At 39.3% G+C, this 21,762-nt stretch overlaps 1 protein-coding gene across 3 annotated transcripts in view; it reads left to right on the top strand.

Moving 5' to 3' along the window:
• The window catches only part of CDC42 (cell division cycle 42), a 33,484-nt gene extending 12,763 nt beyond the window's left edge, over positions 1-20,721 (top strand). For 2 of the 3 annotated variants that reach the window (XM_067566296.1, XM_067566297.1), the window contains exons 2-6: positions 1,953-2,094; positions 5,654-5,726; positions 11,074-11,183; positions 11,300-11,497; positions 17,770-18,628. In XM_067566296.1, coding sequence (XP_067422397.1) covers positions 1,990-2,094; positions 5,654-5,726; positions 11,074-11,183; positions 11,300-11,497; positions 17,770-17,859 — 576 coding nt within the window. In that variant the 5' untranslated portion in view covers positions 1,953-1,989 and the 3' untranslated portion in view covers positions 17,860-18,628. Of the gene's footprint in view, positions 1-1,952; positions 2,095-5,653; positions 5,727-11,073; positions 11,184-11,299; positions 11,498-17,769; positions 18,629-19,285 lie in introns of those variants that run through there. The other variant, XM_067566298.1, reaches the window with a different exon arrangement.
• The last annotated feature ends 1,041 nt before the right edge of the window (positions 20,722-21,762 follow it).

Here is a 21,762-nt window from a genome sequence, read left to right as displayed (position 1 = left end):
GGTTGCAATGATGATTCTACTGCAAATCTTATTTTTACCAGCTGCTGAAAATGTTTGATCAAAAAATTGTCAGATCTATTCTGAAGACAAATAAGCATTTGAAGAAAAACTGTTAAAATGGTATTAATTACAAAGCATTTAAAATCACCTTGCTTTGAAATTCTGACCAGAATGCAACACTTCATTGGATTCCTCTACCTCAAGAGGGACTTGTTCACACTCTACAATTCTTATTTTCACCCTTGTTACCCTTTGCACAGGAAAAGGGTTTAGCTAGAACTTGTGTATCCTAAAAATAATTACTAGAATGTTTGGGGTAGTTTAAAGGCAGTTGGTCAAAACACAGATGAAGTGACTGTAAAATTAATGTTTTGAACATCTGTTAGTATATCTCTCCATTTCATATTTGCTCATTTAAACATGCCAGCCTCTTAAAGTCCTCTAGGAGTCAGGCTTGGGTTCTCTTCTTGCATTAGCAGCAGCAATATTGCAAACCAAATGATGTGTTTAGTTGTCACCTGTGCATTCTGCTTTTGGCAGGTAACTTGACCTGCAGTATCCTTAAGTAGTGATGCGTGTGAATTAGCAGGGTGGGCAGTTCCATGGTTTTTTCTTATATAAAATGAGCCAATGTGATCTAGTTCTCTCTTCGAGTGATTGCTCATATGCATTCCAATATAGGTGAGTGCGCACCCCGTGCACGAGCCTCTGGAAGCTTTTCTGCTCCTAGCAACCCCCAGAATTAAGTGAATGTTTTAGATTTAAATTGTAATTTGGAGTTATTAGCTTGGACACTAATTTCAGGTTGGTGTCCTCATACTTAAAGCATGAGGTCTAGCACAAAGTTCTAAAGACAAGCTTTTTCCCTTTAATTATAGGTCACTGTGCAAATATGATTTCTGTGGCAGTGTTAGTCCAACTGGAATTAGCATTTAATTTTATACTCATTAGTAACTCCCTTCATAGGATTTATGGCAGTTAAACTCATAAGAATGGCCATATTGGATCAGACCAAGGGTCCATTTATCCCAATGTCCTGTCTTCTGACAGTGGCCAATGCCAGTGCTTTGGAGGGAATGAACAGAATAGGGCAATTTCGAGTCCCTCTTGTCCAGTCCCACCTTTTGGCAGCTGGAAGTTCAGAGCTATCTGGAGCACAAGGTTTCATCACTGACCATGTTGGCTAATAGATATTGAAAATTCAGTTAAAGTATATAACTAGAGCAAAATTGCTTCAGATGAACAGCATCTAACTGCTTCCCTGGCAAGAATTGCCTAACTTGCTGAGATACTACTGTGCTCAACTTCGTAAAAGCTAATTTAGAAATGTTGTATAGAACAAATCTTAAATTTCTTACACTACTTGCAAAGATAACTCAGGTCTGATTCTTCACTGCTGTCACATGGATACAGAATAATTTATGCTACAGAAATGCAGATTACATTAAAATACTTGGATTGAATTAAAATAATTATTGAAAGAAATTGTCTAAACAGAAGGTATCATTGACAACCAAATTAAGTTTGTGGTATCGTGGCCCAACCCTGTACTCTACTTTTCAGTTAATTTGCATTGCTGCATCTCTTTGTGATGTGGACTTTCGGACACCCCTTCCAGAAAGTTGCTTTCTAGACTTTTTTAATACCATTTGTCACCAGTTGGAGGCAAGATGCCAGCTGATACCTTAAATTGACCAATAGGCATGCTGAATAGAAGATATCCACTGGACTATGGTTTAAAACACAGGTCATTTTAGCCTATTTCTTATGACCTGTTGGAGGCTTGTGTGAAATTATATGACGGAGTGGCTACCTTGGCCAGAGGGCTACAATGCTCAAAGATGCTCATTCTGTAGTTGTGAGTGCCCAATGAAACTGGGTCAATAATGGCATGTTGTGCTTTTCTAAGAAAGTAAGCAAAAAAATCTAAATATTTTCTTTTGTTCCCTTAGATTCATATTGAATTTGATATACTAGCAGATTTCAGCTATGCAGACGATTAAATGTGTAGTCGTGGGTGATGGTGCTGTTGGTAAAACATGTCTCTTAATTTCTTACACAACAAACAAATTTCCATCGGAATATGTACCAACGGTGAGTATAAAAGATGAAAATTTCATTGTGTTTTGGGTGTTTGGTGGGGAGAGGGGGAAGGTAACATAATTCTCTAGTTAATTTATGGTCTATATACTATTACTTTCTTGTGCTCCTCCTGAATCTTTACCTTTAGCACATCCTTCCATCTATACTTGGTACCCAGATCTGACATCTCATGACAAACTGTGAAACACCATATGCAAGACACATTCTGCTTATAATAAGCAAAAGTTATAATAGCTTCTGTATTGCCTCTGTTTTTGTGTTTGAGACACTTGCATAAGTGAATTCTTGCCTGTGATGTCTCTATTTCTGCTGCATAACCTTCACCTGAAGACCTGACCCTCTCCTCAATACATTGGGGTGCTGTGACTGGGATTAGTTCAACTATTTTTTAACTTTAAGTGAAGTGTGAGCAGCAGGAGCATGTGAGCTCTTCAACAGTCAGTGCTCTCTCTCTGCGTGGCCCAGACAACGTTGGTTTGGGATGCTATTGGAGCTGGCTGGACACAGGCATTGGACCCTGCTGCTGCGTCCGGACCTTCTGTCCCAAGATCAAGGTCGCCTGCTCTACCCGGAGATGGCCTCCTTTCACCTGACAGCGCGGATGCTCCGTGGCTGAACCAGGAAGAGCAGGCCTGCTTGGAGGAAGTCACCCTATCCCCTGTATCTGTCCCTCAACCTGCTGTCATGGAATCCATGGAGGAAGGAGAATTTCTTTATTTAAAAAAAACAAAAACAAAAAACCCCACCATTAGATGCCTCTCACATCTCTTTCTGCAATGGGCGAAGCAGTTACCCAGAATTAACATTCCCCTCCCCTCAGATGATTTTAAAGTCTTCCAGGATCTCATGAGAAGGGTTGCTGCTACTTTGGGAGTACAAGTAGAGAGTGCAGGAAAATCTGCACACCCTCCTAGATAGCCTACAAATTCCTGCCTTTCCTATTGGCCCTGTTAGAGCAAGTAAAGATTCTTTAGCAGACTCCAGTCTCTATACTCCCAATAAGCAAGTGATTGGATAGGTGGTATCAGGTTCCACAGCAAGTAAGAGTTTGGGCATTTCTTTACCCATGCAATTCCTGATTATCTGATGGTACCAGCCACTAATGAACACTCTTGGCAAAATCATCCTAAATCTAACCCAGAGGATATGGAGTTTAAGAATCTAGACTTATATGGCCATAAGCTTTACTGCCACACTCAGAATGAGAGTTCCCAACTAACAGGCTCTTTTATCTAAACACAACTTCACTAATTTCTCTGCTGTATCCAAGTTTGCTTATAAACTGCCAGAGGAATTTTTTAACCAGTTTCTTGCTTTGATGTCTGAGGGTCATCTTATAGCACGAACAATAGAGGCAGCTGATATTGCCTTTTTCAACACAGACACATCACTAATTCAACTGTAGTATGGTACTCCTAACATCCTTCAAAGTCAGTCTGGCTGCCATATCAGGCTATCATGCATAGTGCATAGAGTTAGCATTCTTTCATCACATCATTTTAAGATTCCTGAAAAGTGTCACTTTTCCTACTGTGAAAGAACCAGTCCCTCTTTTTGAAACTTTTAAACTCAGTGCTAATAAAATTGATGGAACCACTAGGAAAATGCTCTTTCTTGTCTGTCGTCCAAGACAGCATTCTTAATAGCTGTCATTTCTATGAGAAGGTTTGGTGAGCTTCAAGCCTTGATAACTGATCCATCTTATAATTCTGGTATAAAAGGACACAGTGGTTCTTAAACTGTGCCCAAAGTTTTATTCTTGAAAGGGGTCACAGATTTCTCTTTTTCTGAGACACCAAATAGACTGTTACCCAGTAGGCCTTATGACAGCATGCATAATATTCACAGTGGTAATAGTCAACCTCTGAATACAGGGAATACTCATCTGTCCACTTCTGTTTGAGCTACTTATCAGGTATTTGAACTACCAGAGGATACAGACTATTATGGAGTTCACTCTGAGCACACTTAGTGGCACACTGCTTAATTGTTGACTGTTGGAGCCAGCCATGCCTACACATACCATAATTTGCCTACGAGTAGTACTTGACTCCAAAGAAGGAATTGCTTGGCTGCCAACACTGAAGATTTCAGAAACTCCATTCCACCATAGATAAAATCAGATTATAAAGGAAAGCCAAAATTGGGGACCGCTTTCCCATTTGTGGGAATGAGGGTCTTGCTTATAATTTCCTGTATCTTTATAGAAGATGTCATTGTAGCAACATTTTGTGTTCACACAGTGGCCCAAGAGCCATTCCTTAGTTGGGACCCTGATTGACATCTTCAGATTGGATTCCTTTCTTTCAGTGGTGGATTTCCCAAGGTTTTGAAAGGATGTAGTAATATATTGGGGCAGGAGTGCAATTAGGCAGCTAGCCGCTGACAAAGTGGGGCATTCAGATCAGGTTCAAACCTTAAGCAGGGTGTCTTCTAAGATGGGCACCATCTTGAGGGGATGGGACTATCGCTAGGGAATCTCCTGACATAAGGCTGGTGGTCAAGAGAAGAAAGTTTGAATAGTATACATTTTCTGCAACTGAGGAGACTGGCTGTGGTTGTAACAATGCTAGTCAGTGTTTGGAAGATCAACACTAATGAAACTGGTAAACGTGGGAACAAAGCTTCACAGGCTGATAAGTTTTCCAGAGGACAAAAGTGATTAAGCCCCTTCTTGTGGCATGGACCCTGAAATTGGGCACTGCAATGTAAGTACAACTTAATGGTACTTTGTCTTAATAGACATAGCTCAGTTTATGCTTTTCCCCCAACTTTAACATTTCACTGTCACAGAAGCTCAGAGTTAAAAATGTACATCTGCATTGTAGACTTGGGAGAGACGCTGGGTATTTAAGGGGAATTAAATCTTCTGGTGCACAGAAAGACAGGGAAGGGATGGGTAGCTGTGTGGGGTGGGCGGGGGGAAGAAGACAACTGAAGCTTCTGGCACTAAGAAAGGTATATATTTACCTTCCATTTTGGGCAGCAGTGATTCTGTTTGGAAGTGGAGTGCCTTGAATGTCCCACTTTCTTTGTCAGCAGCTAGCTGCCAATTGCACTTCTGCCCTGATATCTATTACATAATGGAGGAACACATTAACTTAATTCTACTAAAATGATCTCAAGTGAAGTGGTTAATATTGACATTTTGTCTGCATGCTGAAGTTAGACATGGTTTTATTAATTTATACTCTGTTTATGTTTGGAAGGATTTCTTTGCATCTCTGTGGCCTTAACTTTTTAAATGAAAGATTGGATTATTGACATACTGTTTTGTGGCAGCTTAAAAAAATGCAAGTATAGGAGTCCTTTGCCATAATGTTCTCATTTGATGAAATGGGCATGTCCCTATTTTTGATTATTCTTTGCTTTAGGACCCCTTACATAAAGAGCTGTTCGAAAAATCATGTTGATATCTTGTTTTAAAATTAAATATTTCTGGAGCAGCAAATTGAGGGGATCTGAGGTGGGAGTAGGATAACCCATATTGGGCAAAATGGCTTGTTTTTATTCAAAACTTGTTTCTTGCTTTTTTCCCCCCTCTCCCCAGGTGTTTGATAACTATGCTGTAACAGTGATGATTGGTGGGGAGCCGTACACCCTAGGCTTGTTTGATACTGCAGGTGAGAATGTTAACCTTTCTATAGTTAGTGTAACTAACATTATATTTAGATGCATTTTAGGTACTAGTTTTGCATAATCAGTTCCTTGTAGAGAAAACTGTACTAGTGTGCAACAATGTCTCTTGCCAGCCATCATGGCAAACTTATGGCAGTCACTAACAGCTTTCCAATTTTTTAAAGGTGACTAAAATTGAGCTTGTGCCTTCCTTATCATATGATGAATAGAGAGAGCCTGATAGGCTTTTGTACTCTTTTCTGTCTCTTTTAATCTTAAAATACCCAGGGATAGCCATTCATTCTTCCATGGTTTTCCTGGCTGACCTCTGGGGCTTGCATAAACTAGAATAAAAGGTGTATCTTTAAAGTTTTAATTAACATATTTTCAAAATACTAATTACACTAGGGTTCTACAATGTTGGCACATTTAAAAAACAAGACCCCTCTTGGTCTAGATAAACCCTGATGACCGAAGGATGTTTGTGAACAAAAACCTTTATTGAACACCTGGGAGTGTCGAATCTTGAACTGAAGATCCTTTTAAAAATATTAGCCATTGACGTTGAATAAGAGTTAGTAAAAGTTTTTAAAAATCCTGACTAAAATTCTGTCCTGTTTGTTGCATAATTTCATTCTCTTGAGTCCATGTGATGGATTAATTTTACTAGTTTTTCCAGTAGCTTGTCTTTTGACCTACATAGAAACCTGAATTTGTAATGTCAAAATATTGTTTTTAGGCATCAACCTATCATGATGCCTTTATCTGTCATAAAGAAGCAAAACGGGCAGGGCACATGTCTAATACTTGAATTATTGTTAATTAAAAATCACCTACAAAGAAACAAATTAGGTATCTGCTCCTTTTTTGATGGAGAATAAAGGCTTTAAAGCTCTGTTTTAAATTGCATGGGATTTTTCTTCAGTTTCTAGTGTATGGTCTACCGTGAAACGCTCTAGGGTGACTGAAGAACCAAAATTCTGAGCCAGAATAAAAATTCTATCCTCTTCTTGTTCAACTTTCAGTGTTTAAAACTCTGTTTTTTGCTAGCCTCTGTAATTCCAATACCTAAAGAATTCTTGATCTTGAAAAAGGAGTAAATAGTAAGAGGCAAAATTTGCAGATACAAAATTACTCATTGTAGTTAAGTCCAAACCAGGCTGCAAAGAGTTGCAAAGAAATCTCACTAACCTGGATGACTGGGCAACCAAATGTCAGATGAAATTCAATGTTGTGAAGGCCAAAAGTATAACTAGTTCAAAAATGAATTAGATGAGTTCATGGAGGATAGGTCCGTCAGTGGCAATTAGCCAAAATGGTCAGGGATGCAAAACCATACTCTGTGTTCCCTAGTCTTTGACTGCTAGAAGCTGGGAGTGGACACCAAGAGATGGATCACTCACTCAGTGGCCTGTTCTGTTCATTCCTTCTGAATCACTTGTCATTGGTCACTGTCAGAAGACAGGATACTGGGTTAGATAGACCATTGATTTGACCTATTTATGCGCATTTTTATGTTCTTATGAGGTGAATGACAGTGAAGATAGTTAATGCTATCCAAGACAGTGCTTGCCCCAAAGAGATTAATTATCTAAAAGAAAATGAGCAAATAGGTACAAATCACACTGAAAACCAGAGGAAAGGTGCCATATAACAATGCCAAACTGATTCTTCCCAGTTCGGTTCTTCATGTACCTACAATTTCAGCTCAGTATGTAGTAATTTGTTGATTAATCCTTAAGTGTAGCACAAACAGTATAGATGGAACTACTTCTCATTGCTCCCAAAAATACACAATGATTCAGATTCAAACAGTAGGGATGTTGCTAGAAACTCTGAAGGGAAATGATTAATGCTCTTATTTAGATCAGTTTACGGGAAAGTTTTGATGCAGGCCATTAATGATATAAATATTTTAAGATTGTACAGCTAGTCTTTGACTGCATGTCATGAGGAATTGTTAATGGGACAGACTGGAGCTGTTTACCAGCTCAACTCTAAGCTAGGTCAATTGTACAGAAAATAGTTATCGAACAGCAGCCCGTATTTGTCCATGTTGCAAAACCCAGTATAACTCCTGCCCTTGTTAAATCTCAAGTAATTCAATATTGAGTGGGCCTTGGAGACCACTTTTTTTTTTTTTTTTTTGGTCCATGACAAGCAGTTCCACGTTAGAATAGATTTGCTGAGTATGCATTCACAGTTGCAGCACAGACAAGCAGCAATCTAGTGATAAACAGGTGACCTCTTTCTAGATCTGTGAAACCAGTTCCTTTCCACACTTAATTGTTTGTTTAAATTCTTTAAATTTTCAACTGAGCCAAGGCTGGGAAAGCTGACAGGAGAACTCAGATCCTCCAGCCTTTAGGGCTCCGACAGGAAATGTTTTAAGTTTTTAGTACTCTCATTACACCCTGCTGGAGGCATGTACAAACCTTGCATCCACAGTACAAGTGATTCTTGCTTAAATACTGGTCTTGGTTAACAGTAGGACACATTTTGCACAACAGGAGAAATCCCTCTTGAATACTGATTTCCACATCCACTGTTTTGGGGTAATCCCTCAGGACAGACGACCAACCAGTTCTAGACACACTTATTACAATAAGAAAAAAACTGTATGGAACTGAATACTGGCCAGAGCCTACAACTAATCCTGTTCAAGGGATAGGTATTAGTTTTGTGACTGTGCTGGCTAGTGTGTAATGAAGTTGAGGGACAGTTAGGAGTCAGGGTCTTCTGCATCTTGTGTTCATTAGTTGGGGTGCCAGGGGAAAACATGCATGTCTCTAACTGCTTTAGATTGTTCAGTATTTGAGTTGAAGACCAACTTGTGTTAGGGAGAGAGAAAAGCTTTCAAGCTACACGCAACTCTTCTTCAGGTCTGGGAAAGGTACTTAGTGTCACGGTTAAATACGAGGCTGAACAGATAGCATGTGTTCTACAGTGATTCTCTACCAGGGGTATGCGGAGGTCTTCCGGGGATACATCAACTCTTCTAGATATTTGCCTAGTTTTACATTAGGTTACATAAAAAGCACTAGCAAAGTCAGTACTATTAAAATTTCATACAGACAATAACTTGTTTATACCGCTCTATATGCTATACACTGAAATGTAAGTGCAATATTTGTATTTCAATTGATTTATTTTATACTTTTATGGTAAAAATAAGAAAGTAAGCAATTTTTCAGTAATGGTGTGCTGTGATATTTGTATTTTTATGTCTGATTTTTGTAAACAAGTGGTTTTTAAGTGAGGAGAAACTTGAGGGTATACAAGACAAATCAGACTCCTGAAAGGGGTACAGTAATCTGGAAAGGTTGAGAGCCATTGTTCTAAGGGACCATGCATGATGAAATGGCCTGTTAACGCCCCTGTAGTCCTAGGACAAAAAGGAGGTTAGTGGGTTATAGATAGTAATAATAATAAAGACACTGGATTTATTGCTTAAGACCATTATTTTTAGTGTCTAGAAAAGCTATGAATTTGAGTTCCCAGGCTCCTTGGAACCCTTATGGGATATCATAAAACAACTACAGCACACAGTTGATGGGGACCCCGTCCTGAAAGAGATCTTCCCTGAACCCCCTCTTCTGACCTTCAAATAGCCCCCAACTCTACAAATTCATCGTCAGAAGCAAGCTCCCCACAGACCAGGGCACAGCAACTCAAAGCAGCACCAGACGCTGCTAGAACAACAGATGCAAAATCTGCAGATAGATCTCCATTTCTACAATAATTCCCCTCCCTCCAACGTATTTCCAGATGCATGCGTCCTACACATGCCTAACATGAAATATGGTGTACTTTATCCAGTTCATTAGTGCCCCAATAATAACTCTGGGTGAACCCAGAACAATCACTACACCCTCAAATGAACTTACACAAGGAAAAGGTAAAACACCATATCATCTGTGGGTGAACACTTTTCACAAAACATTCTCTCTATATCTGATCTCTGTCCTCATCCTCAAAGGAAACCTGCACAACACTTTTAAAAGATGAGCCTGGGATCTTAAATCAGTAACTTTGTTAGACACTAAAAATCATGGTTTTAATAAAGACACTGGATTTATGGCTTATTACAACAATCTTTAACCCATTAACCCCTCCTTTTTGTCCTATGACTACAGGGGTGTTAACAGGATACTTCATCTTTAATGATTCCTTAGAATATGTGCTAACTACTTATGCTAAACCTTCTGTTTGACCTTGTATTTAGCCGTGATACTCTGAGCACCTTCCCCAGATCTGAGGAAGAGCTCCTTGTAGCTTGGAAGCTTGTCTCTCACCAACACAGGTTGTTCCAATAAAAGATATTCCCTCACCCACCTGGTCTCTCTAAAAAGAAAAGACAGAGATGTTGATCACTTAAGGTTAAGTACCAAACTATTGAGTTGGGCAAAGTCTGATCAGAGGGGCACTGTTAATTGTGCCCTGCAGAGGGAGAAACCACTTTGTAGCCTTGAGGAGCCTTGTGACATCCCTTTAGAGCACATCTTCATCCAGAGCCCTCTTTTGGGCGTCTTAAGGCATTTCAGCTGGTGCTGTCCTAGGATTTGGATCCTTTATAGTCCTAACTACTCCCCCTTAAATCTGTAGTTTCTGTAACGGCACTGTTCTCAAATAGTCTACCCCTCTGCTTCCCTTTGATTGTTAATTGATAAGGCCTTTATTCTGTAATCTGCATCTAATATTAAAACAATATTTTTTCACCACACTGACTTCACTTTTTGTGTCATTTGTGTAACTTCATTCTCTGCTTATGTTTTTTACATGGGAGCAGTGTGCATTGGTGGCACAAGGTTTTTAATGAGCAAAGATGTATGATGGCTTCCAGCATGCTGTTATCAAATTTTAATCACCTCGTGTGTGTGGACTCTGTTGTAGCTAGAATTTGCAAAACTATAATGTAAAGTATTCTAGAGTTTGAGATAATTATGATTTGAAACTTAGTTATGGATAGGGAATCTGGTTTTTTTCCAGATGTTGTGCTTGCCATCACTCCAGGGTCAGAGTTAAGGTAGTTTGGTGGGGTATTTGCTTTTGAGTGTGGTGGTGATGCGCTATGTTGAACTGGGTCTGAAAATCATGCTTCCTATAAATAGTTGATTGGTTGCCATGTAGCACATTTGACATAAGTATATATTCTGCCCTTTTGTGCTGGAGTTGGTGGTGGTTCTCTCATCATTAAGGTTAAGCAATATGTCTTTATTGGACTAGAAATTGGATATGCAACTCTTTACAAATGTTTATAGGCTGTATTGGTAATCTGACTAAAAGGGAATCCTTCTCTAGGAGAGGCTTTTAAAGGCTCCCCTTCTAATGCTGCTGTTTTTCTTTTTCTAGGACAGGAAGATTATGACAGATTACGACCCCTCAGCTATCCCCAGACAGATGTGTTTCTGGTTTGTTTTTCAGTGGTCTCTCCCTCTTCATTTGAAAATGTGAAAGAAAAGGTTGGTCAGATATCTCTTTCTACTCAGAACCGGAGCTGTTGCAGAGCTTTAGGCAATGTCATCTGAAATTGCCTCGGGAACTTAAATAGTAACAATACATTCTTTGTCTCCTTTAGTGGGTACCTGAAATTACTCACCACTGTCCAAAAACTCCTTTCCTGCTTGTTGGGACCCAAATTGATCTTAGAGATGACCCTTCAACAATTGAGAAACTTGCAAAGAACAAGCAGAAGCCCATAACGCCAGAAACTGCTGAAAAACTGGCTCGGGACCTGAAGGCTGTCAAATATGTGGAGTGTTCTGCACTCACGCAGGTGAGAACCATCCACTAACCATCTCTCCTTGATTGTGTTCACTATTCAATTTTTCTCCTTCACAGCTGTGGACAGCTACATAGGGCATGTTAAAAGGTGAGAGCGTTTTTTTTGCTGGTATGGATGCAAACTGACTGAGCAAAAAGTCTCTGAGGAATGAGGGATTAGAGAGAGCATGCTAGGATTTTTTTTCATACTGAGTAAGCACAGTCCTACTGTAAGTTAGAGGGGGATAGGGACTGCATGGTCCGAGGAGGGATCTCATGCCTTGGTTTGTTCTGTTGGGAGAACTACTGTGTAGCGTTAAGTATTTATAGAGTGCATTTAAATAAGAAGCTGTGATCTGGACTGTCTCTGAGTTAAGACACACAATGAAGTTTACCACTGGGGAAAATAGAGACTTTGCCAAGGCCAGTTTTATTCCTTTTAAAGAAGGTTACATTAACATTTTTTTTCCACCTAAGGCTAATAACCTTATAACAATGTTGAAAGTCTCCATCCCTTCCTGTGCAGACTATAGTGAGCTGCATTTCTTATCTCTGCCTCCCACCAGAAGTCTAATGTGATGCCAGCTAACAATGAAATGGCAATTCTAAGTCATGAGCACCATTCACAGTAATGGAGATAAACAGTGACAGCTCTTTATAAACAATAAACTCCAACATGTTTAACTTTAAAGCAAATGGTGATTTAAGGCCAAAGAAATTGGAAATCCTGTGGAGGTCCTAGAGAGTAGTCAGCTTCTTTAATAATTGCAGAGACCCTAGTAATTTAAAATCCTGGCATGCTTGCTTTTAATACGTACATTAAAATATTACTAATCTGACTTGAACCCACAGACAGATAAAAATTGGGAGTTGGCTTTTTATTTCCATGTCTTGCATGCTTTGGGAACCATAAAAGGACATGAGATGTAAAATGTTGTGCTTTTCTCAATTGCATGCATTGCCTTGGCCCAGTATCTGGAGTATGAAGCCTTTTCTCAATTTCTTTTATTCTGTAAATCCTGCCTTAACCCCAGATTTATTATTCATAGCTTCCAAGGCCAGCAAGGAACATTATGATCAATTTGTCTGACCTCTTTATAGTACAAGTCATAGAATTCCCCTAAAATAATTCCTAGAGCAGATCTTTGAAGAAAAACATAAAACTTTTATTTAAAAATTCAGTGATGGAGAATCCACCTTGACCCTTTGTAAATTGTTCCAATGTTTTAATTACCCTCACTGGCAAAAATTTGTGCCTTACTTGTCTAGCTTCAACTTCCAGCCATTGGATCATGTTATACCTTTCTCTGCCAGATCGAAGAACCCATTATTAAATATTTGTTCCCCAGGTAGGTACTTAGACTGTCATCAAGCCACTCTTTAACCTTCTCTTTGTTAAGCTAAGCAAATAGACTCAGAGCTCAATCACTATAAGACAGGTTTTCTTATCCTTTAATCATTCTTGTGGCACTTCGTTGAACCTCTCACCAATTTATCATTGCCCTTCTTGAATTTGGGCACCAAAACTGGACACATTATTCCAGCAGTGGTTGCACCAGCGCCAAATAGAGGTAAAACAACCTTTGTGCTCCTACTCAAGATTCCCCTGGTTATGCATCCCAGAATTGCATTAACTCTTTTGGCTATAGTATCTCATTGGGAGTTCCATGTTCAGCTGATTATCCACCACAACCCCTAGTCACTGTTTCCCTGGAAGATTTAAATCAGTTTTCTGCTTGCTGATTTAAATCAGTCCACCCTGGCTACAACTGTCTACATGCTGTAAACCAGATTCTAGTGCATTCTTGCTGAACTCTGTGTCTGGGGACTTTCTTACCCATGATAGTAAAATAAAGGCAACTCCCCTGATAATCCGTGTCTTGAATTTCAACTTTTACTTACATTTTCTTGGCTTTGAGCAGATACAAGAGAAAATCAGTTATATTTTAAATTGCATGACAGCACTGACAATTGTTGGAGTAAGAATTCATTCAGTATCAGAAATTCAACATCCATCAATTCTATTGTTGTCAGATATTGAAATAGAAGCTACAAACTCAAAATTTTGTGGGAGGAGAAATTTCCATACTTCCTGTGGCTTTTTCTTGCTTTCCATATATTCTAGAAACAATATTTCAGTTTGTAAGAAGCTAACTCAGTCTGAGATCATCTGGGACCTTTTTTCATAAGAAAGGGCTACCTCTTCTTCCAAAATTCTACTAATGCACATCTTGATGCTGTCTAGAGATGTGAGAGCAAACACTTGGGAGACCCAAATGCATATGCAGTGGATCCATTGATAATTTTACTATTGTCCAACGTGAAGTTTAAAATTCTTGACTAGAATGAAGCAGTATTGGCTAATGCATAGAACACTGGCCTGGGAGATGGGAGTTCTGTTTCTGGCTCTACCATTGGCCAGCTGGGTGACCATGGGAAAGTCATTTCCTTTCTCTGCGCCTTTCTTTCCCTATCATTAAAATAAGGATAATGATACTGACTTCTTGTAAAGTACTTTGAGATGCATGGATGAGAAGCGCTATATAAGAGCAAGATGGTGGTATTGTGCTGTGACAGTCCCATCAATGGATAAAGATGCCTTTCATGCCATGCTTCTTGGTCCATGGATTGCTGCTGTTTTACTTACTGTAAACTCCTTTAATATTAAATAGAATAGTTAGTGGTTTTCCCTGGCCTTTGGGAAAAGGGGATGAGTAAATATCTTTTAAATGTAATTAATACCCTGTGCTCTAATACCTTGATTATCAAAATTACTGTTGTTTAGCTGGAGTAAGCAAACTGTTTACTCATGGTCTCTTGTATGACCAAAATACACTTTGGTTGTGCACCTCTAAACTTTCCCAAGAATTCTTAATGGAAAAAATTGCAGGTCCACAAATGTTTTCTGCTCTCTTCCCCATCTCTCCATTCTTTTTAACTTGCTACTCTATCTTTTTTACTTTTTTTGTTCTGTTTTTTTCATTAACTAAGTCAGCAACAGCCATTGAACAAAAATTTACACATGGGAAGTCTGCAGAGGGAAGCTAAAATTCCTTGTTAGCTTTCACTTGCTGATCTATTGTGTATAAGCTAAATGCAGAAGGAATTTGACTTCCCCTGGCCAGGATTAGTCTTCCTTCAAGGGAAACTCACCAAATCTGGCATCAGAGAAATTGACTAGAATTATATATTCCTTGTTGGTTTCCCTTTGCAATGGATTCTGTGTGTAAAGTGCTTCTCCACTGCTGGCAGTGTATCAAGGCTAATGACAGACCACTGATTGGGAAACCTAGTGGAGTTGCTTCCATGTGGCAGACAGCCACAATGCTTGATAGAGGGGATTTAGTCTTTCGAGGGGAAAAATAAGTTTCAAGCTCCAGTGTGTCCATCAAAGTATTAGTGAATCATAGGCAGATAAGTTCTGGGACTTTGTTGTGAAAATAAACATGCACCTATCCGGTGCACATCTGGTGTTTGCTTGATGAGTCTGTTGTGTATAGCATTGGAGAGTCAGTAGCAAAATTTGTTATATAAGAGTTCCAGGTTCAATTCATGAGTTTCTTCTGACTTGAGAGGAAGGGTCATCTTGTGGTTAAGGCACTTTACAAGACAGTTCCTAGCTCTGCCGATAGACTTCCTTTGGTAAATCATTGCCTCAATCCATCCGTAAAAAGTGGATATTTTCCTACAGCACAAGAGGGTTGTGAGCTGCTTGGATACTACAGGGATACGTTGCTGAAAAGCCTATAATTTTTGTTTAAAGCCTGCCTTGAAAAGTAGGTGTTAGTGATTATGAAGAGGCTACTTCACCTGCTTTTGGTTCTGTTGCCTCTTCATTATATCACTTTTGCAGCCTGATCTTTAAACTGTCCTAGATTTATTGAGCACTGAAAGACTGTTTGCCCTAGACCATGGAGAGGTTTGGAAAAACATTTTTCACACTGGTCTCCTCCTTCCTCTCTCCCTGCTAAGTCAGACTTCAGCGTTGTTAACTGACTATTTTGACTCAGCCATATTCAGTTTGTCATGTTTTGAATAAGGATTTAAAACACGGCTCTTAATGGACTCCCTTTTTTTCCATGTCAGAGAACCCCTCGATTTGAAATCTATTTTCAAAATAGTACTGTATCTGCCCTTGTGGTTTTACAATTACTTTCCTTCAATTTGTTTTCCTCCTCTCTCCTATGGTTGGTGCTTTTGAAAGACGCACAGAAATAAAAAGAGAAATGCTTCCTTTCTGTAAGATATGAAAATGATTTTATGCAAAATGTTTGACAGATCTATAAAATCTAGAGGAGAGAGGTTTTTTTTCCAGTTATCTTTTAGTTGCAACAATCTTATGTGTTACCTGTAACAACAATAGGCTTAAAAATTTTCAGCTAGTGGTGATTTTTTTTTTCCAAAAGGAAAATGTCTCCTTTCATAGAGACTAAGGTCTTTCTCTGCTAGATTGAAGAGCCCATTATTACATATTTGGTGCTCCCCAAGTAGGTTCTTGCAGACTGTAATCAAGTTGCCCCATAGCTTTCTCTTTGTTAAACTAACTAGATTGAGCTCCTTGAGTCTATCATTGTAAGGCATATTTTCTAATCTTTTTGTGGCTCTTCTCTGAACCCTCTCCAATTTATCAACATCTTTCTTGAACTGTGGGCACCAGAACTGGACACAGGATTCCAGCCAGCAGTCGCACCAATGCCAAATACAGAAGTAAAATAACCTCTCTACTCCTACCCAAGATACCCCTGTTCATGCATCCTAGGGTCGCATTAGCTCTTTTGGACACAATCACACTGGGAGCTCATGTTTGGCTGATTATCCTCCATGACCCTCAAATCCTTTTTCAGAGTCACTGCTGACCAGATTAGAGTCCCCCATCCTGTGAGTAGGGCCTACATTCTTTGTTCTAGGTGCATACATTTGCCCATATTAAAACGTATGATGTTTGCTTGTGCCCATTTGATGAAATGATCTAGATCACTTTGAATCAGTGACCAGTCCTCTATTATTTATGGCTCCCCGAGTTCGTGCCCTGTGTGAGCTTTAAAGCACAACTAGATATATTCCCACATGTGCCCTTCTAAAAACCTACACTAAAGTTTTCCCTAAAACCACTATTCAAATTTGTCCCAATCAAATCAGTGGGGGAGAAATGCTTTTCAGCTTGGGTGACTGAATTTCCTCCCTACGCACAGTCTCCGTGGAATGAGTTTTCCCTTTTTGTTTTCCTTTGTTTCTTATCTTGTAAACCTCTGTCTGAATTTCTGCAGGTCACTCAACGATAGATTTAGGCAAGTCCAGTTCGTATAAACTGAGCAAGGTTTCTTTTCTGGTGCCCACATGTAACTTCTTAGAATTGGATAGTAGTGAGAATGTGTTGATTCCTTTTTCTGTAGAGCTAATGCATGCTTTGTGCTCAGGTGTGTAACCCCTCAGACCTCTTATAACTTGTGACTGCTTGCTTGGTGTTGGATCCCATAGTGTCATAGAAGCATTCTAGTTCTAACACCATTTTTCTGTCTTCCATTAACTTCAGTGGTTATGATGCTTGCTTTAGTAACATGACTGACTTATTGGAATATACCATTTCTGTAGTTGGCTCTCTAAATATCAGAATAATAGCACTGGTAAGGCATTGCCTATGTGTTAAATGACTGAGCACTTACATTGGAAGAGTGATTTACTAGGCAGAAGTCCTGCTTCCATGCCCGGTGCGAACATGCCCACGCCCAACTGAATAGCTCTTCGGTTATTTGGGGGCTGAATTCACACAGCAATCCAGTAATTTGAAGGTACAACTTTAAACTAACTGCTCTGCAACAAGTGGGAGTCACTTGCACAGATAAAACTCCACACACCTAAAATGCTCACCTTTCCTGTTCACGTGAGATAAATATGTACCTGACCTTCCCTCACAGCCACATGGGACAAGGTACTTTTGTGTCAGTTGTTTTGTATGAAAAATTCATTGGAAATAGTCATTCTAATAGTTCAGATACGTAGAAATGAAGATTAAGATACCAATATCTTGTTTGTCCTTTTGTCCTTATGGGTGTATGTTTCATCCAGTTGTTGGCTTTCTATACACTTCTGTCTTGTTAATTTGATCTCCTGATCATCTAAATGGTGAGAGTTATTTTCTCCAAGATCTACTTTGTTGCAACAAAGTAAATCTGCTTGCTGCATCTGTGAATTCAGCTCAATTTATCCTGAATGCTCTTTATCTGCTTGTTTTTCTCTAATCCTCTAACCTGGCTGCTGTTTTTTCTCCTCCCCTCTGTCTTGTAGAGAGGTCTGAAGAATGTGTTTGATGAGGCTATCCTAGCTGCCCTCGAGCCTCCGGAAACTCAGCCCAAAAGGAAGTGCTGTATATTCTAAACTGTTTTCTCCTTCCCCTCTTGCTGCTGCTTCTTCTGTCCCACTACTGTAGAAACTTGGCTAACAATGAATAAAACCATCCTGATTGAAAGCTTCTGTGTCTCTGCTTAACATCTTAGAGCAACCTCTGTATTAGCTTTTGGACTGAAAACAACATATACAGTTCCTTAGTAAAATACTTACGACTGTGGAACATGAGCTGGACTCCCCTAACTCTCTTCTGTTTGGGTTGCCAGATGTGGATAGCTTTACAATTTAGGTTGTTGGGAAAAGGGCTTGGGTGTGCCATTTAAAAAACCCTATTGAAGAAGGAATAAAGACATGATGCTTAATCTTCCTGAGCTCCAACTGGAAAAAATGCACACTTCATTTTCTACTTATGAGTCTATTGTTAACTGTATTTGCATGATAAACATACATGAAAGTGACCTGCAAGTAATGGTGTAATGTGAAGGATTTTCTGGTTCTCCTTTGTGCAGTGAGACTTTCTGTTGCTATTGCTTTGGCTGTTTGTGCTGTAGTGGAGTATGTCAGTCCTTGGGGAAGGAAATATCAATGTATCTGCTACTGCTTTACAAAGATGTTAAATTCTTGCTTTCACTAACACCAGTAGACCTCTTCATTTTAATGATTGATTCTTAAAGCTTGTTAATGTAACATGTAAAGTTTGCCTTTTAATTTCATGCTTCTGATTTTTGTCTTAAGGGGAAAAACTTCAATTGTAGTTACCTTAAATTTTGAAATTAAAAATTGCAGTTGTTTGTATAAATGACTGATGAAGCTTTATTCCTATTTGCACTCACTGGCTTCAATTTAACGTTTATACAAGGTGTAGTTCCCATTTTGTAGCTTTCCCACTTGAATTCTGTTACTGATACAATGCACAGCTTCTGAATTCCACATGGCTGCTGCTAAACATTTGGTGTGGGGGACAGAAGCTTGATCGAAAAATACCAGACTGTGATGCATCTTTGCATGCTTGCCTCTTGTATAACACAGGTATCATTGCACTATGTTCTTGAATCATTCCTACTCTGTTCTAGATCCAGCTGATTCATCTGAATGCAATACTTTCTGCTTTGTCATTAGCATGTGAAATTGGTTACCAGCAAACTATTCATAAAACACCCATTGATTGAGGCAATTACTTCAGTACTTGTTTTGCTTCTTATGAAATACACTGGTCTGCAGAAAATGTTTTCAAAGGACCACTGTACTATTCTGAATATCAGATATTCTGCTAAAGAACTGCTAAGTACAGCAACACAACTTGGACAAAGCCAAGTTAAGCTAAATGAATTTCTGGAAATTGTAAATCTCAGTACTTTATTCACCATTATTGGGGTTTAATTCTGTCTTGGGTTTTTTGTTTTTTATCATGACCCAGAAAATGAGACCGCCCCTTTCTCTCTTTGCCCCTTTTCAGAAAGGCCTAAAGAATGTATTTGACGAGGCGATATTGGCTGCCCTGGAGCCTCCGGAGCCGAAGAAGAGTCGCAGGTGTGTGCTGCTATGAGCGTCCCTCCACAGCCCCTCTGCAAAGCTGATGTTTGATGTCATACTAAAAGCAATGTTTAAATCAAACTAAAGATACAAATTTTAAAATTTGTTTTTGCAATAATGACAAATGCCCTGCACTCCCATCTCCCCCACATTCTCCCTGTGTGAGTTGAGAATGTTAGTGTTCATTCCCAGTGCCCTTCCCGATTCAGTTAAAGACTAGTTAATTTTGAGTAATTATGTATATCAGAAAATTCTGATCAGTACTAGTTTTTTATTTTGTTTACTGTTTCTAATTTTTGTTTAAAATCCAGGCATGCTTGTGATGACTTTCTCTGTAACAGACTAATTCTAGGCTGTCTTACTGAAGCCTTGTCCCTTGTACCAAGCTGGCAAGACTCAGATCCATTGAATTTCTGGGGCTGTATTCTGTAGTCAGCAGGCAGCCTGGGTGTGAGCATATTTTAGACTTCAAAACTGAGTCAGAAACCAAGATGTCCCAAGCTGGTGCTCATTCTCTAAAAGTTGCCTTGTACTTCTCCCCCTCACTTTCCTCTGAGCAGGTCAGAAATTCCTACCCTGCCCTTTTAAGTTATGAAACCTTTGAAATGGGAGTCGAATTATTCCTTTCTCTATAGATGCATCATCAACTTGTATTTAAGAAAATTAGTTTGCCAGTTATTGAGGGTTGGCAGAATGAGGTTGGTTTTTCTCAAACTTGACATTACAGGCTTTCATCCAAATATGAAAAAATAACTACACCTTTTTAATCACACCTAACTGATAGTTGGTTTTTAACAAAAAGAAAGAAAGAAACAAACATACTCCTATCAATCACTGAATTGTTTCGTAAGGGTAGGTTTACAAATTACCAGTATGGTGTTGCTAGGACACTTCTAAAGAGCCTGGGGTGTATTAAGGTGAGTTGGGGAAGTGGTGCTGGTGGGCGCATATCCTACAGAACAGTTCAGGATCCTTTTTGGAGGGATGGAAAGATAGACCTGCTTGAGTAGGAAAGAACTGTAGGGGAAGGATGTCTAGTGTTTGGTGTAGCACCATAGGGACCAGTTAAGGTAATCCCCTTTATCTGCATTGTGCATGTAAGTAACCCTAAAGCCTGTAAGATGATGATAGTCTAATAAGGATCATATACGAGATCTTTAGACTCCAGTGTTAATAGGGATTTTACCAAAATGATATTTTGGCTTGCAGATTCAATTTTTTAATCCATAGGGAATCCTTTCCATCTTCCCAATTCCTAATTCTTGTAGACTCATTAATGTTGAACCAATGCTTTTTCATGTCTAAGTTCTTTGTATATGCATTCTTTTCAGATGTATTAAACATAAAATATCTTCACAAGCCCGCCTAAGGGTAATTTTTTCCCCCTGATTCTCATTATGGTTTTTTAAGGACCAAATCCAGCCAACTTATCCCCCTGGTCTCCAGCTGTGAGTAGCTTTCAGTCTGTTCTTAACACTTAGTTCCAAATATTTATCCCTCCCTTGCTCTTCTTCCCCTTTAATGGTCTTAGTTCTATCAAGCTTTCTGTAATGCTCACAAAATAATCCTTCCACATCAAAAAAATTACTGCCATAGCGTTAGGCTCCATAAAGAGATGCGTACTGTTCTCTTAAACTAAGGCTGTGGAGATATTACCCTTTAATATTTCACATGTTCCAAAATCTCTCATAAATGAAAGATGACATCTTCAAATTTTTTTTTCTCTGTAGTGAGGGATGCTATTCTATTACAGAAACTCCCATGTTGCTTTCTGCTTGTGCATAGATCTCAGGAGACCAAATAACGTGATGTTCCCCTCTCTAAACATGTGTTTTGGTTTTGTTAGCAATTCGTCCCATCTGTGGAGCTCAATGAAGTCTTAGTGTGGAAGCATTATTTTGTATTAACAATTAAAACAGTTACCAAAGAGCTTTGTTGAAGATTACTTTTGTTTTAGGAAGCTGAAGAGTTGTACGACAGCCTAAATAGTCAAACTTAAAACCCATGTTGCTTCCGTCTTTTCAGTTTGCAGTCGGTGCTGCCACTCAGCACTGCTTTTGCAGAGTTCAACTTTTCTAATTGCGTAGGAATACTATGCTTCACAATGAGTGTCAGTGCTGTTGGAAAACTGGCCTTCATATCCAATGAAGGTTGGGGTATGCAGGCTTCTGACTCTGCTTACGGCAGGGACGAACAGGGCCTTGTATCTCCCATGCTGCTACTCAGACTTCAGAGCTGAACATGCTCTTACAAAACATGCCAGTTTCACTGTTGGATTTAGACAATGGGGCTTGCTTAGGTAAAGGCAGACACTAAAGTGTCTTACTGAAAGGGAGGAGACCCCTCAATTTCCATGTTCCTCCTGGAGTGGTTCTTTTACACTATAAAGCTGTTGCTCTG

The sequence above is a fragment of the Emydura macquarii genome, unplaced genomic scaffold (genome assembly GCF_026122565.2).
Source record: "Emydura macquarii macquarii isolate MOO-44397 ecotype Brisbane River unplaced genomic scaffold, CSIRO-AGI_Emac_v2 contig_2768, whole genome shotgun sequence".
In the NCBI taxonomy this organism is placed as follows: domain Eukaryota; kingdom Metazoa; phylum Chordata; order Testudines; family Chelidae; genus Emydura; species Emydura macquarii.
The sequence above is the reverse complement of the archived record's forward strand: the minus strand, read 5'-3'. Positions and strand labels throughout refer to the sequence as shown.